We start from the raw sequence: 13595 nt of genomic DNA on the forward strand, positions 1-13595 counted from the left end.
ATCCCGGCCCTTGCTCAGTGGGTTAAGGATCCAGCATTGCCGTGAGCTGTGGTGTAGGTGTGCAGTTCTGACCCCAGCAGTGGCAGTTTCAGCGTGCCTCGGATTTGCTTGGTCGGGTTCTTTCTTCATGCCTAGCTCTGCGTCATCGTGACAGTTACAACGCAAAAGCGATGCCACAGTTTTCTCGCCCCTGACGCCGTTTTGCATCGGCGCCGCGAACATCCAGCTTCAGGAAAGTCTGTCTCTCTGGTCCCGGGGTCAGGCCTCTCGCCACCACCAAGACGGCCGCCAGGCCGCCGCCCCACCGGAAGTGTGGCGGGGAACCTGGCAGCCAATGGGCGCGCGCGTCCTCCGCGCCCAATGGGAAGGCGGCCCGGGCCGCGGCCAATGGGAAGGCAGCGCGGGCCGGACGCCGCGAGCGGTCGCGGGGTCTGGGCTTTCGGCATGTCGGCCTCCGGGGCGCGGGGTGCTTTCCCGGACTCGGGGTCCGGGCGCTGCAAGAGGGCGTGGACCGAGCTGCTGGGTAGGTGGGCGCCGGCCGCGGGAGTGGGCGGTACCGACCCTAAGACCCCTTCCCTCTCCAACCTTCTAAGGGCCTGGCGCGGGAGGACCTGGTCTTCGGCAGGCAGGCTACCTTCAGCCCTCACCTGCCCCTGACGTTCGGGCCGTTCTCGTTCCCCCATCCACCCGCGAGGCTCGGGCCGTCCGCGCCGCCCGCATCCATCCCAGAGCCCCGGGCCGTCCTGTTTCCCCCTGTCCACCCCGCCCCCCGGGCCATCCTTCTCGCCCCCATCCATCCCGACCCCCGGGCCGTCCTTGCCTTTTCTAGGGCCGCTCCTGCGGCATATGGAGGTTCCCAGGCTAGGGGTCGAATCGGAGCTGTAGCCGCCGGCCTAGACCAGAGCCACAGCAACTCGGGATCTGGGCTGCGTCTGCAACCTACACCACACGGCAAGGCCGGATCCTTAACCCACAAGCAAGGCCAGGGATCGAACCCTCAACCTCATGGTTCCTAGTCGGATTTGTTAACCACTGAACCACGATGGGAACTCCTTACACAACCTTTTTGAAAGGATCATTCCCAAAAAACTAGCGTTGGTCAGATTCTGCCGTCTAAACTGTACTTTGCTCAGATTTCACTGGTTCCTCCCCCCCATATCCTTTGGCGCCCAGTCTGCTCTGTGGCACTCCCTCCTGTTTCCGTGGAGGAGGCCCTGGGTGTTCCTGACCTGGGCGTTTGGATGAATGCTGGTTCGTTATGTCTTCCAGGTGACGTGTCTGATGTTTCCTCGTGATTAGGTTAAGCCTGTGGGGTTTTTGGCGGGAATCCCATGGAGGCAGTGTTCCTGGGTGCAGCACCTTCAGGGGTACAGGGTATCACCATGTCTCCTTGCCTGCGGTTTTTTCCTCCATGCCTTAGGCACACAGAAGGTCCCTGGCCAGTGATTGAACCCGAGCCACAGCAGCGACAGCCCCAGATCCCACTAGGCCACCAGGTAACTCCCCTTGCCGGAGTTTTTAACGTAATCTTTGAAACTGACTTTCTTCCTTAGCAGGAAGGGTCAAGAGGCAGAAGTTGGGTCCTGACGGGGAGCAGAAGGTGAGGGAATCCGCTGTGCGCCTCCTGAGAAGCCATCTAAACCTGAGCGACCTTTTCCTTGAGGTGAGCATAAATCATTTTGCCTTGGTGAGCAGCTTTAGGTTGGGAATTTTTGAATCCAGCCAAGGCAGGATCTTCATGAAAAGATGCCTGAAAAATCTCATAAGTGTTTGGGAGACGCACCCCTTAAATATTGTCTAGGTGAGAAAAAAAAATGAGAAGCATTTATCTTTTTGGAGAAAAGGGAAGACCAAAGAGGGATGTGGTAATTTTCAAAGCCTTCAATAGATTTTGCATTTTCTATTTTTCTTCCTTTTAATGGTCTCACTCACGGCATGTGGAAGCTCCTGCGCCAGGGATTGAATCTGAGCCACAGCTGCGGCAACGTTGGCTCCTTTAAATCACTGTACCAGGCTGGTGATTGAATCCCCACCTTTGGAGTCGGATTTGTAAGCCCCTGTGCTACAGTGGGAACTCCCCCTTCACCTTTTGAGACACTTTATTTCTCTCAGAACATTTGGGAACAGTGCCGTAGGCAAGCACCGCACCCTCCGGGTGTTGCCGTGACATGGCTTGAACCTCGCCTCGGAGCTCCTTGTGTGCGGTTTCTAGGTGGAAGGTCCTCAGTTTGCAGAACCGCGTCTCCACCGGTGGATTGAGTGGGGTGGTCCTGAGGCCGACGCTCGTCTTTCTAGCTCATTTGTAGGTAAGTTAGTGCTTCGTTTTCCTTTTTTTTTTTTGTCTTTTGTCTTTTTGTCTTTTGTTGTTGTTGTTGTTGCTATTTCTTGGGCCGCTCCTGCGGCATATGGAGGTTCCCAGGCTAGGGGTTGAATCGGAGCTGTAGCCACCGGCCTACGCCAGAGCCACAGCAACGCGGGATCCGCGCCGCGTCTGCAACCTACACCACAGTTCACGGCAACGCCGGATCCTTAACCCACTGAGCAAGGGCAGGGACTGAACCCGCAACCTCATGGTTCCTAGTCGGATTCGTTAACCACTGCGCCACCACGGGAACTCCCATTTTCCTTATATGTTGAGTTACGGAAGAGCTTTGTATAAAGAGACTTCAATTTGCTTATAATAGACGGATGTTTAAATTCTCCCAGGTGCTGCTTTTCCGCTTATGTGTGTAGGAGTCACAAGCTACAGGTCTTGCGTTGGGGGCTTGTATGAGGCTCTCGTTTGAAAACAGTTACTGTTCGACTCAGAAGCAGTAGAAACCAGGCGTCCCCTGGAAAGATGGGGCAGAAACGCCGCTGCCCTCATTCCTGGAAGTGGAGCAGATGGACTCTGCTGGGTGGGCTGGAGCCGCAGCGGCCGGGGTCACAGGCACCCCTGGGAGAGGCTTCGGGTTGCGTCCCGACCATGGTGTGAAGCAAACGTTGCAGAGCAACGAAGCTTTCGGTTTCCTGGTGGACATAACAGTTACGTGCGTGTGATGCCACAGTCTCCTAAGCGTGCAACAGCATTGCGTCAAAAAGAGTGATGTGTGGGAAGTGGCCGTGTGGTGCGGTGGGTTAAGGATCTGGCCTTGGTGCAGCTGCGCACGGTTTGCAACTGTCGCACAGGTTTGATCCCTGGCAGAGAACTTCCACGTGCCCAGGGCAGGCCCAAATGCAAAAACGAAAACCATGTACCTACCTCAACCTTAACTTTCAAATACTCTACTGCTAATAATGAAAACACTTTGTTGCTAAAAATGCTAAACCTCATCTAAGCCTTCAGAGAGGCTGGTCTTTTTGCTGGTGGAGGGTCCCACCTGTACGCAGGTGCTGCTCCTGATCCGGGTGCTGCTTGCAGAGGCTGAGGCGGCCACGGCAGTTCCTTAAAACAGGACAGCAGTGAAGTTGGCCGTGGTCGTGAACCTTCTTTTCCCAGACTTGTCCTGTCGCGGCTACTGTGTGACAGCCTTCACCCACAGGAGAACTTCTTTCTGAATGGGAGCCGGTCTGCTCACACCTGGCTGCTGCTTTATTAGTGAAGTTTATGTGATACTCAGAAGACTCAGCTGTCATTTGAGCATCTTTACAAGCAGTTTATTCAGTCTTAAGGAGCCCCTGTACTCAGACACATGGAGCCTTTCCTCATCCTTCAAGTGTTGTCAGGAGGTTGCAGCAAATCAGTTCCTTCTTCAGGCTCCACTTTCTGTTTTCCTTCTGTCTCTGTGGTCTGTTTATTTTGGGTCATGCCTATGGCGTGTGGATCAAACCTGAGCCACAGAAGTGACAACACTGAGTCTTTAACTGCTAGGCCACCAGGGAGCTCTGTGATTTTTTTTTTTTTTTTTTTTGCTTTCTAGGGCCGCACCTGCAGCATATGGAGGTTCCCAGGTTAGGGATTGAATCAGAGCTCCATCTGCCTGCCTACACCACAGCCCCAACAGCACGGGATCCAAGCCGCATCTGTGACCTACGCCACAGCTCACGGCAATGCTGGATCCTTAACCCACTGAGCGAGGCCAGGGATCGAACCCACATCCTCAGGGATATGAGTTGGATTTGTTTCCGCTGAGCCATGACGAGAACCCCCTGCTTTAGCTTCTAACGAGAGAGTCAGCTGGTCCTTTGATGCTTGGAGGGAGGCACTGACTTCTCTCTAGTGTGCAAGTCCCAGACGCATCCTTTTCCAGGGGAAGGCTGTCTTGTCCGCACTGAAAATCTGCTGTGTGGTGCAGCCGCTTTCATGAAGTACCTGAGCTGGATCTCCCGGCAACTTGTCGCAGCGTCCGCAGCAGCACTTGTCACTTCACCTTGCAGTTCTGTGTTATGGAAACAGCCTCGTTACCTAAGCTTCACGAGGCAGCCTCTGCCGGCTCCACGCTTGCGCGGCTTCCGCATCACTCAGGCTTCCCAGAGGTGGGGACAGGGCCTTGCCCTGGGTGAGGCGGCGGCTTCCGGGGGTGTCCCGGCTGGCTGGCTCTGCGGTCCAGGCCCCGGCAGCGCTCTCCGTGTCAGCACTGCCCTGTTCTCCTTTCTCACCGTCCACGTGCTCTTGGAAGGAGCACGTTCAGCTTCGCTCAAGCGCTTCCCTCTGCGTTTATCCAGTACCTTCACCGTCCTGTATGCATGCTGCGCCCTCAAATCCATTGCAGGGAGGAGCTCCCTGGTGGCCCAGGGCTTAGGACTCGGCTCATTCATGGCTGTGGCCCGGGTTCAAGCCATGGCCTGGGAGTGGAGCTCCCACAGTGGGCTGCTTCACAGCACAGCCCAGCAAACAGCAGCTGCCGTCGTGACGTCACAGATGGCCCCTCCCAGTTGCTGTAGCAAACGTCATCGTGGAAGGGGGACGGCCCCACCGGAGTTACCAAAATTCGACACAGAGACAGCCGTCGAGGAGATGCTGTTGGGACAAGGCGCCGGTGGCCTGGCGGGACGCGGCGTCCCCACAGAGCTCGGGGGCTGCGAGGTGCAGTGAACGAGGCTGTGCCTGTGTCTCTGGCCCCGCAAGGCGAGTCAGGAGATGGGGGTTCTGTGGGAAACAAGAGGCGCCGTTTTCTGGACACTGGGGTCTCTATCCTGTCGTGACTGTCCCCTCAGAGATGCACTTGGCCTTGAATCTGCAGGGTGCCCATCTCTGGCTTCAGCCAACTGCGTATAGAAAATTTGTGGATAAAAAAATTCTGCCAAGTTCCAAAGAGCAAAACTTGAATTTGCCGTGTGTGGGCAACTGTCTCCTTTGCATTTCACCGTGTCCGGCATGGCCAGTGCCTGAGATGATCTGAGCTGTGCGAGGGGGCGTGTGGGTTCCGTGCACATTCTGCACTGTCTCCTTTAAGGAGCGTGAGGCCCTGCTGATCTTGGTGGCCTTGGCAGCCCTGGAACCACTTCCCCTACAGACTGAGCGCCATGGCTTGAACTGACCTACTGATTTGTTTTAGTTAGTTAGTTAGTTTTTCAGGGCTGCACCCACAGCATATAGAAGTTCCCAGGCTAGGGCTCGAATTAGAACTCCAGCCACCGGCCTACACCACAGCAACACAGGATCTAAGCTGCATCTGTGACCTACACCACAGCTCACGGCAACGCCGGGTCCTTAACCCACTGAGCGAGGCCAGGGCTCGAACCCACATCCTCATGGATACTAGTTGCTTTGGCTTCTTCTGCGCCACAGCGGGAACTCGACTGATTTCAAGTTCCCTCAAGAGCATCACACCGCAGGCTCTCCTTGGCAGCTGCCCTCCGAAGGTGCTGGGAGGGTGCGGCCGTCCTTGGGTGCAGGGCCAGCTCAGCCACGCTCCCCCTGTGGGTCGGGGCGAGAGCTTCCAAAGGAACTCCTCCCGTTGTCTTTTTTTTTTTTTTTTCCTTTTCTAGGGCCGTTCCCGCGGCACATGGAGGTCCCCAGGCTAGGGGTCTAATGGGAGCTGTAGCCGCCGGCCTAGAGCACAGCTACAGCAACTCGGGCTCCGGGCCGCGTCCATGACCCACACCACAGCTCACGGCAACGCTGGATCCTTAACCCACGGATCGAGGCCAGGGATGGAACCCACAATCTCATGGTTCCTGGTCGGATTCGTTCACCACTGCGCCACGACGGGAACTCCGGGAGCTCCTCCCCTTGATTGCAGACACAGAAACAGACCTTCAACTTGGGAGTTTTTCACTTCTTTTTCCTGCTGAAGGTCGTGGCTACCATGCATATTCATATTTGTGTGAAAAAATAAAATGCTTCTCGAAGTTTCCATGTGGCACAGCCAGTTAAGCATCCAGCTCTGGGAGTTCCTGTGGTGGCTCAGCAGTAGTGAACCCAGCTAAGATCCGTGAGGATGTAGGCTTGATCCCTCAGCCTCACTCTGTGGGTTAAGGATCCAGCTTTGCCGTGAGCTGTGTGGTGTGGGTCGCAGGCACGGCTCACATCCAGCGATCCTCCAGTTGTGGCGTAGGCTGGCAGCTGAAGCCCCGATTCAACCCTTTGTCTGGGAGCTTTCATATGCTGCAGGTGTAGTTCTAAAAAGACAAAAAAAAAAAAAAAAAAAAAAAAGGATCCAGCTTGCCACAGCTGTGATGCAGTTCATTCCTTGGCCCAGGAACTTCCACATGCTGCAGGTGCAGCCAAGAAAAGATAAAAGCCTTGTACATAAAAGCAGAAATGTGGAATTTGCTGTGGTGCAGTGAGATTGGTGGCATCTCTTGAGCCCTGGGACGCAAGTTTGATTCCTCGCCCGGCAGTGATTTCAGAATCTGGCTGTGGCTTAGGTTGCAGCTGCAGCTCAGATCTGATCCCTGGCCTGGGAACTCCATGTGCCTTTTGGGGTGGCCAGGAAAAAAAAAAAAAGGAAAGAAATAAACTCTCCTTTGGAGACAAATTGGAGAGAAATGGCTAGAAATAAGCATTTTCTGCTTTTCTACCATGAATTACTATTTTTTGGTTACTTTGCATTTTAGGGCTGCGCCCGCAACATATGAAAGTTCCTAGGCTAGGGGTCGAATCAGAACTGTAACTGCCAGCCTACACCACAGACCCAGCAACCCAGGATCCAAGCCGCATCTGTGACCTACACCACAGCTCACAGCAATGCTGGATCCTTAACCCCCTGAGCGAGGCTGGAGGTCCAACCTGCATCCTCATGGATACTGGCCAGGTTCGTTGCTGCTGAGCCACAGAGGGAACTCCCATGAGTGATTTCTTGACCAACCAGTGTCTGTGGGAACCTTTAGAAGGGCTGTCTGTTTTCAGAGCCTTGAGATAATGAACGTGGCTGTTTTTATTGGAACTAGTCTTGCTGTCAGTAAACGAGAAAACGCCTGCATGCTCAGCCTGCCTGGCATTCCTGGTTTCCTTGCGTGAACACCGGGGCCTGGGCCTCAGGAGGCAGGTGGCTGCCTGCGGCCCGGCACCCACCTTCCACCTGGGCCCACCTGTGGCCCCGCCCCTGCCCCCAGGTGTTTGGCCAGCGTGGGGACCCAGACCCCAGGTCCTTCAGACAGTGCATGGTTATGGGCGTTGGAACTTTGTAAACGGGAATTCATTAAAAGTTCTCCGTTGCTCGTGCAGAGCTGATAAAGTTCTTAGACTGCGCCTGCCAAGCTCTCGTTTGTGCCACACCAAGCGCACAGCGTGTATACCCAGCACGGGCCTTGGCAGCTGCCCCGATTGCCCTGAGCCCCGAAGTTGTCTTGGGCCTCGTGCTTCTGCCTGGATCTCCTCTCCCGTTTGAAAGGCGGTTCTCTGCGACGCTGCTGCTCCAGAGGAGGCATTTAACCTGCTCTGGGTTTTGTTTTGTCTCCAAGGCTCCGCTTTGCAGGATCAAGCCTCGCGGTTGGGCGTGCCGGTGGCAGTCCTGTCCAGCCGGGTGGTGGCCTCTGCCCTTGCACGGATCTGTGCTTCGGACGCCAGGCCCTCGCCCCAGATGCTGCTGACCCCAGAGCAGAGGGTACGGATGTGGGAGCTCAGGGGTCCGGGGGCGGGGCTGTTGCGGTGCGGGGAGGCCCGGATGCTTAAGGCGGTGTCCTAGGAAGCCTTCGGCTCTCTTTCCAGAAGAAACTGTCTTCCGTGTTGGGAACGGCCCGGGACCTCATAGCACACGGCATGTTCTCCCGTCGCTGCTTCTGTGGGGAGGTTTGGAAGGTACAGGTGAGGCGCTGCTGTCTTCTCAGGACGTTGAAGCAGGTTGTCCTGGTTCTGCGGGAGCCCGTGGGACCCCCAGGTTTTGTTCGGAATCCCCCCGAGCGTGTCGGGTCCTTGCAGAGATGGCGAGAGGCTTTCAGGAGGTGCCGCTGGGGTTGGAGGGAAGGACCCTCGGTTACCACAGCTGCGATATCCCCCCCCCGGCGACATTGGACTGTCCCGCAGCTGCCGATGTCCCCTCCCCCGGCGACATTGGACTGTCCCACAGCTGTCGATGTCCCCCCACTGGCGACACTGGACTGTCCCACAGCTGCCCATATCCCCCCCGGCGACACTGGACTGTCCCACAGCTGCCGATGTCCCCCCACTGGCGACATTGGACTGTCCCACAGCTGCCGATGTCCCCCCACTGGCGACATTGGACTGTCCCACAGGAACGTCGTGTTCTGTCTTCTTAGATGTGTTATTAGAAACAATGTCCTGGGCAGTAGCTAACTAGAAAAGTGTAATTTCCAAATTAATCTTACCTGTTCTTTTCTGAAGCCTTTTGAATTCAGTATTCTTACAGATTTTTTTTTTTCTTTTTTGGCTGCATCCATGGCATATGGAGGTTCCCTGGCCAGGGATCGAACCCGGGCCACAGGTGTGGCAGTTTTGGGTCATTAACTCACGGGGCCACAGTGGGAGCCCTGGCTTATAGATTGTTTTGTCTTTTATTTTTTGCGTTTCTTTTGAGGGCCTTACCTGTGGCATATGGAGGTTCCCAGGCTAGGGTTCGAATCAGACCTGCAGCTGCTGGCCTCCCCCACAGCCACAGCAACGTGGGATCCATGACCGTGACTGCAGCTTGCGGTAACACCGGATCCTTAGCCCGCCGGGCGAGGCCAGGGATCGAACCCACATCCTCATGGATGCGAGGCGGGTCCTTAGCCTGCTAAGCCACCGTGGCACCTCCATCGCTCACAGATGTGCGCAGAGTGAAAGCCATTGCTTGGTCGTTAGATGAGACCAGTGTGCGCAGAGCAAGAGGGAAAGGGCAAAGCCAGGTGCCGGCGGGGGCCTCTCCCCACTTTGTCCCACGTGTGGCGCAAGAGCTCAGCTGCCGTGCTCGGGGCCTGGCACTGATAACTGGCCAGACGCCCGTGAGCGGTGAGGCAGGTGGTGGCGGGGCTGTGCCTGCTGGGTGCTGGGAAGGGGGGCACGCACGGCTGGTTTTCAGCAGAGCTCGGCGCTTCTGAGCGCAGGCTGAGGGTTTGTCAGGAAGGGGCATGTGTGTGTGTCTGTGTGCGAAGGACTCACTTGCGTCCTTTTCTTCAGAATTCTTTGCTGCTTGAAGCTGTGTGGCATCTTCATGTTCAAAACATCGTAAGTCTCCAGGAACTCCTGGAAAGGTACGTACACTGGTTACTTAGCGTTCATTCAAACACCTGAATTAAAAATTACAATTTTACGTAGCATCAAATTCCGTTACCCTCACATGGTTTGTTTTGTGTTCTCTGGAGTGACTTGTACGGAGAGCAGAGCACACCTGCAGGAGCAGTGGCTTTATTACGCAGAGAACACGCTTTCTTAGACTGTCGAGCCCTCGCCATGCAGACACGTCGCCATGTGCTCTTTGTATGAGACACAGAGTGGGATAAAATGCTTTTTTTTTCTTTAAAAAAATTTTTTTTAATTACGCAAATGAATTGATCACATCTGTAGTTGTATAATGATCATAATCCAGTTTAACAGGATTTCCATCCCACAACCCAAGCACATCCCCCACCCCTCAAACTGTCTCCTCCGGAGACCATAAGTTTGTCAAAGTCTGTGAGTCCGCGTCTGTTCTGGAAAGAAGTTCAGTCTGTCCTTTTTTCAGATTCCACGTCAATGAAAGCATTTGATGTTAGTGTCCCATTGTCTGGCTGACTTCACTTAGCATGATAATTTCTACGTCCATCCATGTTGTTGAAAATGCTGATATTTCGTTCTTTTTAATGGCTGAGTAATATTCCATTGTGTCTATGCACCACATCTTCTTGATCCACGCCTCTGTCGATGGACGTTTAGGCTGTTTCCATGTCTTGGCTGTTGTGTCGAGGGCTGCAGTGAACACTGGGGTACAGGTATCTTTTCAGTCGTGGTTTTCTCTGGGTAGATTCCCGGGAGTGGGATTGCTGGATCCAGTGGGAGTTCTATGGTTAGTTTTCTGAGGAATCTCCATACTGTTTTCCACAGTGGTTGCACCAGTTTACAATCCATAGTGGGATAAAATACTTTGAAGCAATGGGAGAGAGATTCTCGGGTACATATGGTTGATAGAGTGTGTGCAGCTGCTTTAGTTACCTCCCGAATCCCACCAAGCGTCAGGAAGGGTTATAAATGGAGCGCGGTTGGAAGCGTCCAGGGGCCAGGAAGGAAAGGTTGGGAGCCGGAGGTCCGGTGCAAGCAGCCTGGGGTGGGGAGAGAGGCACAGGCCGACTGCCCTGTTCCCTTCTGCCGACCCAGGGTCCCTCCCCGTGCAGGGGTAAGAGAGCTTCTGTGTGGCTCACGTGGGACTGAGGAACGCACACGTCAGTGGCCCCTGGGGGACAGACGCAGAGTCAAAAGCACCGTGTTGAAAGCTTTGGTGGCGTGACGTGGGCTCACACCACATTATAAAAGATGGATGAATTTGCGCCAAAGACCTCTCCGAACGGATACCTGGTGTCAGGGCAGCAACTACGTGAAGCAAACGTGACCGAATCGAGGGGAGATAGACTCCCTGGCAGAGTGTTGGCGCCACCAGTCTTCCCGCTCATGGGTCCCTCAGCGGTCAGACCAGCAGCGTCTTGCCCAGCAGGGCACAGCCGTTTTCTCAGGCACAGAACAGTCGCCAGGAGAGGCCATGAAGGAGGCGGAGTAAGTTAAAAAGTGTTGGCATCGTACCAAGCGTGTTTTCCAACCACCAAGGAACTGAATGGACCCAACAGCAGAAGAGCACTTGCGAAGCCCCCAGTGTTGGGAACTCAATCTGCATGCCTACCTGCCTGTGGCCACCAGAAGTTCCCGGGCCAAGGATCGAACCCGTGCCACCCCAGTGACAACAGCTCATCCTCAACCCTCTGAGCCACATGGGAACTCCAGCAGCACCTTTTTTTTTGCTTTTTAGGGACACACCCGCAGCATATGGAGGTTCTCAGGCTAGGGGTCGAATCGGAGCTGTAGCCGCCGGCCTACACCACAGCCACAGCAGCACCAGATCTGAGCCTCGTCTGTGACCTACACCACAGCTCACGGCAGTGCTGGATCCTTAACCCGCTGAGCGAGGCCAGGGATCAAATCCGTGTCCTCATGGGTACCATTTGGGTTTATTTCTGCTGAGCCGTGTCAGGATCTCCTGGCAGCACACTTTTAAATAATCAGTGGGTCAGCAAGAAAAGTCACAAGGGAAATTAGGAAATGCAAGAAATGTGAAAATAACATACCAAAATTTGTGGGATCCTGCTAAAGCAGTTCTTAGAAAGTTCCTGGGCTGCGGATTGAACCCACACGCGAGTTGCAGCCTACGCTACAGCTGTGGTGAGGCTAGGTCCTTAACCCACTGTGCCACAAGGGAACTCCCTTTTTTGTTCGGTTTTTCTTTTTTTAATGATGCCTTGCTGACTGGAGTGAGGCGGTGCCTCCCTGTGGTTTTGATTTGTGTCCCACTAGTAATGAGTGATGTTGAGCATGTTTTCACGTGCCTGTTGGCACTCGTATGTCTTATGTGCCATTCATATGTCTTCTTTGGATAAATGTCTATTTAGTTCTTTTACCTTTTTTTTTTGGTCTTTTTGCCTTTTTTCTAGGGCTGCTCCTGCGGCATATGGAGGTTCCCAGGCTAGGGGTCTAATCAGAGTCGTAGCCGCCGGCGTATGCCAGAGCCACAGCAACGCGGGATCCGAGCCGCATCTGTGACCCACACCACAGCTCACGGCAACACCAGATCCTTCACCCACTGAGCAAGGCCAGGGATCGAACCTGCAACCTCATGGTTCCCAGTCGGATTCGTTAACCACTGCACCATGACGGGAACTCCTCTTTTACCCATTTTTGATTGAGTTGTTTTTGTTGTTGTTGTTGAATTTGAGGGAAATTTATATTTAGGAAAGCCTATATTAAGAAAAAGAGGAGTTCCCATTGTGGCGCAGCAGAAACCAATCTGATTAGGAACCACGAGGTTGCGGTTTCGATCCCTGGCCTCGCTTCGTGGGTTAAGGATCCGGCATTGCCGTGAGCTGTGGTCACAGACGTGGCTCAGATCCTGAGGTGCTGTGGCTGTGGTGTAGGCCGGGGGCTGTAGCTCCGATTCGACCCCTAGCCTGCCAACCTCCATGTGCTGTGAGTGTGGCCTTAAAAAAAGAAAAGAGGAAAAAGAATGACCTCAAATCAGGATCCTATTGACCTTAAGATACTAGGGAGAAAAACCAAAGCCAGAGGAAGCAGAAGGAAGAGCAGAAACCAATGAACTAAGCAGAGAACAGAGAAAAGTCAGTGAAACACAAAATCCATCTCTGAAAAGAGCAGCAAAACGGACAGACTTTTGGCTAGACTGACTACGAAAACCGGACACAGACGGCTGAAATCCAGAATGAGCAGTTCCCATCGTGGAACAGGCACCACTGTGAATGATTTTATGCCAATAAATTTGAAAACAGATGAAGTGTGTGGATTTCCGGAAAGGTGCGGAATACTGCCCTGGCTTATCAGCAGGTCGGGGAGTTCGCTGGCGGTCTGGTGGTTAGGACGTGCTGCTTTCCCTCCTGTGGCCTGGGTTCGGGCCTGGGTGTGGGAACTGAGCTCCCACTTCAAGCTGCAGGACACGGTGGTCCAAAAATAAATTAAAAATGAAAAGGAACTCTGAGTGTCTCTGTAGCAAGGAAATTGAATTCCTCCCTGAAATCTTCCCACCAAGAAAATCTCAGGCCCTGGCTTCTCCCGTGATTCCTACCAAGCATTTAAGGAGGAAATTTCTGCTCTTTCATAAATTCTTCCAGAAAACAAAGACGGATGGAACCATTTTCACCTTCGCCTGGAGCCCCGCAAAGCCCCGACATCAAAGCCGGACAAAGGTGCCGCGAGGTGAGAGACGCACCCGCGGCCGTGACACACGCGAAGGGAAAAGCCTCCAGACGTTTGCGCTCAGAATCGAGCCACACGCGCAGAGGGAACCCCTGTAGAGGACCGTCCCCAAGTGCGAGGTCGGTCTAACGCCCGAAAGCGAGGTGTATTAACAGCATCGCGGCAGCAGCTGGGCTCAGCAGGTTGGGGGCAGGTGACCAGATCCGGGGCTGCCTCATGAGAACGAGGCCGCTCGCCCGGAGGCCCGGAGCTCCTCAAGCTGCTCAAGCCCAGGGTGAGAACCACACGGTCACAGCTCAGTGAGGGGACTGAGTGCTCGCCTGCGGTCAGGAGGCTTCACGCGTCT

The 13595-nt window shown here is 54.4% G+C and overlaps 1 protein-coding gene across 7 annotated transcripts in view; it reads left to right on the forward strand.

Moving 5' to 3' along the window:
* The window catches only part of FANCA (Fanconi anemia complementation group A), a 46953-nt gene continuing 33743 nt past the window's right edge, over positions 386 to 13595 (forward strand). For 4 of the 7 annotated variants that reach the window (XM_021096998.1, XM_013994301.2, XM_005653229.3 and 1 more), the window contains exons 1-6: positions 386 to 523; positions 1554 to 1663; positions 2213 to 2306; positions 7828 to 7970; positions 8075 to 8170; positions 9482 to 9555. In XM_021096998.1, the coding sequence (XP_020952657.1) occupies positions 388 to 523; positions 1554 to 1663; positions 2213 to 2306; positions 7828 to 7970; positions 8075 to 8170; positions 9482 to 9555 (653 nt within the window). In that variant the 5' untranslated portion in view covers positions 386 to 387. Of the gene's footprint in view, positions 524 to 1553; positions 1664 to 2112; positions 2307 to 7827; positions 7971 to 8074; positions 8171 to 9481; positions 9556 to 13595 lie in introns of all 7 variants that reach the window. The other 3 variants (XM_021097000.1, XM_021097001.1, XM_021096999.1) reach the window with 2 other exon arrangements.

The sequence above is a fragment of the Sus scrofa genome, chromosome 6 (genome assembly GCF_000003025.6).
Source record: "Sus scrofa isolate TJ Tabasco breed Duroc chromosome 6, Sscrofa11.1, whole genome shotgun sequence".
NCBI lineage: Eukaryota > Metazoa > Chordata > Mammalia > Artiodactyla > Suidae > Sus > Sus scrofa.